General features: G+C 60.2%; 1 protein-coding gene across 3 annotated transcripts; it reads left to right on the plus strand.

Moving 5' to 3' along the window:
* Position 1: 1 nt before the first annotated feature.
* Positions 2–6620, plus strand: thap7 (THAP domain containing 7). Of its 3 annotated transcripts, none has more exons than XM_069191881.1 (5): positions 2–90; positions 2186–2266; positions 3141–3296; positions 3923–4012; positions 4112–6607. In XM_069191881.1, exons 2-5 carry the CDS (start codon positions 2187–2189, stop codon positions 5424–5426), a joined length of 1641 nt encoding a protein of 546 aa, XP_069047982.1. In that variant the 5' UTR covers positions 2–90; position 2186; the 3' UTR covers positions 5427–6607. The 3 variants fall into 3 exon arrangements, with proteins under 3 accessions (XP_069047982.1, XP_069047984.1, XP_069047983.1); XM_069191882.1 differs by lacking the exon at positions 2–90 and adding an exon at positions 120–360 and having other exon boundaries at positions 4112–6608; XM_069191883.1 differs by lacking the exon at positions 3141–3296 and having other exon boundaries at positions 4112–6620.
* The last annotated feature ends 565 nt before the right edge of the window (positions 6621–7185 follow it).

The raw sequence follows: 7185 nt of genomic DNA on the forward strand, positions 1-7185 counted from the left end.
TCAGAGAGGGGGGTGGGCCCTACTTCCTGCGCAGGGACAGCAGAGAGGAAGGAGACGGCGGCCATCTTCGTGAGGTCGGGTCCCCGAGAGGTGAGTGAATATAATCAATTTCTGCACCAAAAAAACGTCCTCGGACCGCGGGCCTCGCCGCGCAACTGCCTTGCAGTGACGCGGTAAACGCCGCCACCACCGGGTCGACACGCACGGGTTCAGGCGGGGCAGGCGGCGGTACTATAACGACGGATATTTCTAAAACATCGCCTAAAGAAAACAAAACCCTGCTTACAGCACAGACTGGAGTGGAGGGGCTGCTGAAATAAAGGCCCCTCATAACTCGAGGGGTGACAGACGAATCGTAAGGTAAAGAAAAGGCGAGAGATAGCGGGAGAGGCGCAGACGGGGTTCGCCACAGTGACGTAGCGAGGAGACGGCAGGGGCGTCGTGACACGGGACGGACGCTAGGGGGCGACAGTCGCGCTTCACTCCTCTCCCGACTTGACATTCGGCGCATTAACTCGCAAATAACCAGTGGGGTGTACGATAATAAGAGGGAAGCCGTTGTAAACAAAATCTACAGGTGTTTCTACGGGTGTGTGGAGAAGAGACAGTAGAAATAATATATCTCCAAGTTCAGTGTTAACGTACAGTGGTCTCCAGTTAGTCAGTGTGTCTGTATGAACCCCCCTCTCTCTCTCAGTGCAGTGTTAATGTACTGGAGTGTCCAGTCAGTGTGTCTGTATTAACCCCCCTCTCTCTCTCAGTGCAGTGTTAATGTACTGGAGTGTCCAGTCAGTGTGTCTGTATGAACCCCTCTCTCTCTCAGTGCAGTGTTAATGTACTGGAGTGTCCAGTCAGTGTGTCTGTATTAACCCCCCTCTCTCTCTCAGTGCAGTGTTAATGTACTGGAGTGTCCAGTCAGTGTGTCTGTATGAACCCCTTTCTCTCTCTCAGTGCAGTGTTAATGTACTGGAGTGTCCAGTCAGTGTGTCTGTATGAACCCCTCTCTCTCTCAGTGCAGTGGAGTGTCCAGTCAGTGTGTCTGTATGAACCCCCCTCTCTCTCAGTGCAGTGTTAATGTACAGTGGTCTCCAGTTAGTCAGTGTGTCTGTATGAACCCCTCTCTCTCTCAGTGCAGTGTTAATGTACTGGAGTGTCCAGTCAGTGTGTCTGTATGAACCCCCCTCTCTCTCAGTGCAGTGTTAATGTACTGGAGTGTCCAGTCAGTGTGTCTGTATTAACCCCTCTCTCTCTCAGTGCAGTGTTAATGTACTGGAGTGTCCAGTCAGTGTGTTTGTATGAACCCCTCTCTCTCTCAGTGCAGTGTTAATGTACTGGAGTGTCCAGTCAGTGTGTCTGTATGAACCCCTCTCTCTCTCAGTGCAGTGGAGTGTCCGGTCAGTGTGTCTGTATGAACCCCCCTCTCTCTCAGTGCAGTGTTAATGTACTGGAGTGTCCAGTCAGTGTGTCTGTATGAACCCCTCTCTCTCTCAGTGCAGTGTTAATGTACTGGAGTGTCCAGTCAGTGTGTCTGTATGAACCCCCCTCTCTCTCAGTGCAGTGTTAGTGTACTGGAGTGTCCAGTCAGTGTGTCTGTATGAACCCCTCTCTCTCTCAGTGCAGTGTTAATGTACTGGAGTGTCCAGTCAGTGTGTCTGTATGAACCCCTCTCTCTCTCTCAGTGCAGTGTTAATGTACTGGAGTGTCCAGTCAGTGTGTCTGTATGAACCCCTCTGTCTCTCTCTCAGTGCAGTGTTAGTGTACTGGAGTGTCCAGTCAGTGTGTCTGTATGAACCCCTCTCTCTCTCAGTGCAGTGTTAATGTACTGGAGTGTCCAGTCAGTGTGTCTGTATGAACCCCTCTCTCTCTCAGTGCAGTGTTAATGTACTGGAGTGTCCAGTCAGTGTGTGTGTATGAACCCCTCTCTCTCTCAGTGCAGTGTTAATGTACTGGAGTGTCCAGTCAGTGTGTCTGTATGAACCCCTCTCTCTCAGTGCAGTGTTAATGTACTGGAGTGTCCAGTCAGTGTGTCTGTATTAACCCCCCTCTCTCTCTCAGTGCAGTGTTAATGTACTGGAGTGTCCAGTCAGTGTGTCTGTATGAACCCCTCTCTCTCTCAGTGCAGTGTTAATGTACTGGAGTGTCCAGTCAGTGTGTCTGTATTAACCCCTCTCTCTGTTCCTGGTAGGATGCCCAGACACTGCTCTGCCACTGGCTGCAAGTCTCGGGACACTAGAGACACCCGGAGCGCCGGTATCACCTTCCACCGGTGAGTCACCCTGGTCACAGCTCTTCCTCAGCCACTGGTGTCCAGGCCCCACACACACACATTCACACTGCACCGCGGCACGCTCCACTGGTGACACAGCCTGTCGGTCTGCACGTTGCACTCTTATAAATAATCAATTAGCCTTACCGAGCTCTTCCCAGGTCAGGGGGAATCCAGTGTGCACCAGTGTGCAGCCCCACCTGGATGATGCTCCAGTCCTCTCACACACACCAGCTCTCAGTGGGGAGGAGAGCAGAGGGATGGAGCCAGTTCAGAGAGGGGGGTTATTAGGAGGCCATGACTGGTACTCCAGTACAACAGTGTACTTTATTATACCACAATAAGAGAGTCCATTACTGTATAATAATAATCACCCTCACACTAATACAGCCCCTGTCTGGACCCTCCACTCCGAGCTCTTCCCAGGTCAGGGGGAATCCCACTACCCCCACCAGTGTGCGGCCCCACCTGGATGATGCTCCAGTCCTCTCCCCAACTCCTGTGTGTGACCCTGATTCCAGTGCGTGACCCTCACTCCCGTGTGTGACCCCGACTCCCGTGCGTGACCCCGACTCCGGTGCGTGACCCTCACTCCCACGAGTGACCCCGACTTCTGCGCGTGACCCTCACTCCCGCGCGTGACCCTCACTCCCGCGCGTGACCCCGACTCCCGCGCGTGACCCCGACTCCCGCGCGTGACCCCGACTCCCGCGCGTGACCCCGACTCCCGCGCGTGACCCTCACTCCGGTGCGTGACCCCGACTCCAGTGTGTGACCCTCACTCCTGCGCGTGACCCTCACTCTCGTGCGTGACCCTGACTCCGGCGTGTGACCCTGACTTCCGCTAACCCCCCGCGCGTTCTTGTCCCGCCAGGCTGCCCAAGCGAGGGAACCCGCGCCGCTCCCTGTGGATCGCCAACTCCCGGCGCACGGACCCTCAGGGCCGGGGGCTGTGGGACCCCCAGAGCCACTTCATCTACTTCTGCTCCAAACACTTCCGGGCGGAGTGCTTCGAGCTGGCGGGAGTCAGGTCAGGGGGCCCCGGCGGCCGCTGTCGCCCGCGGGGGGGGGGGGGGGTCCCCCACACACGCAGACGGGCAGGAAACGCCAAGAACGCCAGCAGCTGCACACACAGAGCCTCCAGCACTGTGGAGGACCCCGCCCAGCCCTCCTGCCACCTGGTAAAAGGTTTGGCAGTGTTAAGGGCCAGGCCCCTCAACACCCCAGACCTACTCCAGATCTGGAAGCCTAGTTCTTTTTTTGGCCCAATGTCAGGCACCCTGTTCTTTGTACAATCCTGTAAAGTAAATTCCACTAATTTATGATTAATTATTATTGCTTACACTTATATACCACTTCTCTGGACCCTCCACTCCGAGCTCTTCCCAGGTCAGGGGGAATCCCACTACCCCCACCAGTGTGCAGCCCCACCTGGATGATGCTCCAGTCCTCTCACACACACCAGCTCTCAGTGGGGAGGAGAGCAGAGGGATGGAGCCAGTTCAGACAGGGGGGTTATTAGGAGGCCATGAGGGGTAAAGGCCAGGGGGGAAATTTGGCCAGGACACTGGGGTAACACCCCTACTCTTGTCGAGAGACACCCCGGGATTGTCAATGTCCTGAAGCCTGTCTGCACTGTCTCCCTCTGTCCCCCAGCGGGTACCGCAGGCTGAAGGAGGACTCCGTCCCCACCCTCTTCGAGTCCATCACCAGGGGGCGCCGCCACACGCCGGACCCGCAGCCCCGGTAAGAGGCCAGATCCGCCCCCGAGTGGACCGGGCCTCGGCGCGTGTGTGTGTGTGTGTGTGTGTGACAGCCCGTCTCTCCCTCCTCTGTGTCCCCCAGGCGGAAGAGGGGCCCCGCCCAGCTGCGCCCCAGCGCCGAGGAGGCGGAGCCAGGAGCCACGCGGCAGCCAATCGCGGCGCAGGGGGCCGAGGGCGGCGGGGCTCCCATTGGAGGAGAGGGGGCCCGGGGTGCCGTGGGAGGCGGGGCCAGCTCGCCGGAGGCCACGCCCAGCGCCGGCCCCACGCTCCCCCACGTGACCCCTGAGCCCGAGAGGGAGGAGTGGGGCGCAGAGAGGGACCCCCGGACCGGCAGGGCGAGCTCCCAGCCCGTCCCCAGCGCCCCCTCTTCGCCCCCGCCGCCGCCGCCGCCCGTCTCCCCCCCAGCCCGGCCCCCCTCCCCGTCCCAGTTCATGCGGCGCCTGCCCCCCCCGCCGGGCCACTACCTGGCCCGCGAGCACAGCTACGCCCTGGGCTGCCCGCTGCTGTGGCGGCGGAGGGCGGAGGCGGCGGCCGAGGCCCTGGAGAAGGCCCAGCGCCAACTGTCCGCCTGCCGCCGCCGGGAGAGCCGTCTCCGGCACCGGCTGGCCGCCGCCCTGCTGCTCCTGAGGGGCCGGGGCCGGGGGGGGCCCGCCCAGCCCATCCCCGGGGCGGGGGAGGGGGAGGGGGAGGGGGCGAGGGAGGAGGAGGAGGAGTGGTATTACTACTGCGGGCCGGAGGAGGAGGAGGAGGAGGAGGAGGGGGCGGCCGGCGCAGAGCTGCAGTGCAGGCTGGGAGAGGGAGGGGTTAGACTGGGAGAGGAGGGTTTCCGGCTCACGGGGGGCGAGGGAGGAGGAGGAGGAGGGCAGCCCCACGGCGAGGGAAGGGCCGGGGAGGAAGAGTGCTGCTACTACTACTACTGCGCCGGCGAGGAGGCCGAGCTCGAGGGGGCGGCGGGGGCCCGGGGCGCGGCCCAGCCCGGGGGGAGGGAGGCCCCGAAAGCGCCGGAGACAGGAAGGGCGCGGCAGGAAGTCCCGCCCCCGGAGCCGCTGGCCCCGCCCCCTCCGCCGCCGCCAGAGCCGCCCCAGGAGCAGGAGGGGGGCGGGATCTACTGGGTGTGGGAGGGCCAGGACGGGAGGCTGCTCCTGTTCCCGGACGCGCAGGGCGACCCCGGGGAGGGGGGGGCGGTCGTGGTGGCGGCGGTGGGATCGCCCCCCGAGGGGCCCGGGGCGGGCAGGGCGGCGGGGCGGCCGCGGGGCGGGGGGGCGGGGCCGCGGCCCGGGTGCCAGGGCGAGGCCCCGGAGGGGCGGGGCGCCGGCGCCGGCGTGGACCTGAAGGAGAGGCTGAAGGAGCACCTGGAGGGGTTTCAGCTGCAGCTCAGCAGCGAGTTCGTCAGCTGAGGGGCGGCGGCGACTGTAACGGCAGAAATAAAGGAGAGAGAAACACACGAGCCCCGTGGTGGTGATTGGTCTGAGCAGGGACGCCCTACGGGTGGAAAGAGCACTTCCTCCCTCGTCCCTTCCCTTGGGTCCCGCTGGGTCTTACTACGGAGCCGCGGCAGCGATCCCAGCGCACCGCTCGGCATCGGAGACATCGTTGCGCCCCCACCCGAAGACTTCTCAGGATGCTGGGGTTCACCAAGACCCCTTACAAGCTCGTGCAACCCCCCCTGGTTTCATTCCCTGGGGACCAGGAGACTGTTCCCGCGATCAGAACGCCAACCTCAGAAAATGCATCTTCCATTTTTTTTGGGGGGGGGTCCTTTCCCCCCGGGAGGTGCACGGGCTTCGTTTGCAAAGTCGTACCCCAAGAGAATAATAAAAAAAAAACGACAACAGAGGGGCGAGTGATGGGACAGGTTCATCGCTGCTTTGCTGCGGTTGTTCAGGGCGGAGAGGAAGTCGGTTCAGACTTTGTCTGGTGGTGGAGTGGGGGTGGGGTGCCCCCCAACACCTGCCTGCGGTCTTGAGGAGGGGGGAGGCGTGAGGCGAGAGCTGTGCATTGGCCCAACGCAGCCCAATACAGCACTGGTTCCCAGTCCTGGTCCTAGTGAACCCGCCCCCCACACACACACACCTACTGGTTTTCACTCCCTCCCGCCCTTTGGGAGCTGACCAACCCCCCCGTCTCCGAAGTTTCTCCGTTGGAACGCCTGCATCCTGTTTCTAGGCACAAGCTGGGGATTTTATACCACTTGCAAGGTCAACAGGTTGGAGCACGAAACCAGTGGAAGAGCTGGGGAACAAACAGCTCAAATGAATCAGACGAGGGTTAAGTCAGCGAAGGGTTTGATGGTGTAGCTGAGGGCTGGACTGGACCAGAAACCAGCAGGTGTGTGTGTGTGTGGGGATCACCAGCACCAGGACTGGGAACCCCCTGCTGTAAACTGTAGTTCACACATTATAATGTGATCATTGCAGCTCCCACTGTCTGGTCTGTGCAATTTAATTTAATCTGCGTGCTGCGCAACCTGCACAACATCCACACCCTGCAGGAGAATCATTGCAAAACATTGCTGTGTGACCTGCGCTCTTATCATGGTTAAGTCAGTGAAGGGTTTGATGGTGTTGCTGAGGGCTGGACTGGACCAGAAACCAGCAGGTGTGTGTGTGTGTGTGTGGGTCACCAGCACCAGGACTGGAACCCCGCTGCTGTAAACTGTAGTTCACACATTATAATGTGATCATTGCAGCTCCCACTGTCTGGTCTGTGCAATTTAATTTAATCTGCGTGCTGCGTAACCTGCACAACATCCACACCCTGCAGGAGAATCATTGCAAAACATTGCTGTGTGACCTGCGCTCTTATCATGATTAAGTCAGCGAAGGGTTTGATGGTGTAGCTGAGGGCTGGACTGGACCAGAAACCAGCAGGTGTGTGTGTGTGTGTGTGGGGATCACCAGCCCCAGCACTGGGAACCCCTGGATTCTAGGTCTGCAACAGGCTGTGGTTGGGCAGGGCGCCGTCGAACACAGCGACCCATCCCTCTCTCCACACCCCTGCAGCAGCCCCAGCGATCTGGCGCTACAGGGGGCAGGAAGACTGGTGACACAACGTCGTCTACGTCGCTCGGGTGAACAAAAACACGTTTTGTTCACAGCTGAGCTTCAATAGCCCCCCTCCCCAGAGTGCTTCAGGTCTCTGGCTCGTCTCCACTCC

Source organism: Lepisosteus oculatus, chromosome 7 (genome assembly GCF_040954835.1).
Source record: "Lepisosteus oculatus isolate fLepOcu1 chromosome 7, fLepOcu1.hap2, whole genome shotgun sequence".
In the NCBI taxonomy this organism is placed as follows: Eukaryota; Metazoa; Chordata; class Actinopteri; order Semionotiformes; family Lepisosteidae; genus Lepisosteus; species Lepisosteus oculatus.

Bases quoted from the DNA above. Each gene is read 5' to 3' on its own strand.
- thap7 (XM_069191881.1), top strand. From the start codon at position 2,187: ATGCCCAGACACTGCTCTGCCACTGGCTGCAAGTCTCGGGACACTAGA. The intron at 3,297-3,922 runs GTCAGGGGGCCC...TCTGTCCCCCAG, and splicing joins TTCGAGCTGGCGGGAGTCAG to CGGGTACCGCAGGCTGAAGG. The intron at 4,013-4,111 runs GTAAGAGGCCAG...TGTGTCCCCCAG, and splicing joins ACGCCGGACCCGCAGCCCCG to GCGGAAGAGGGGCCCCGCCC.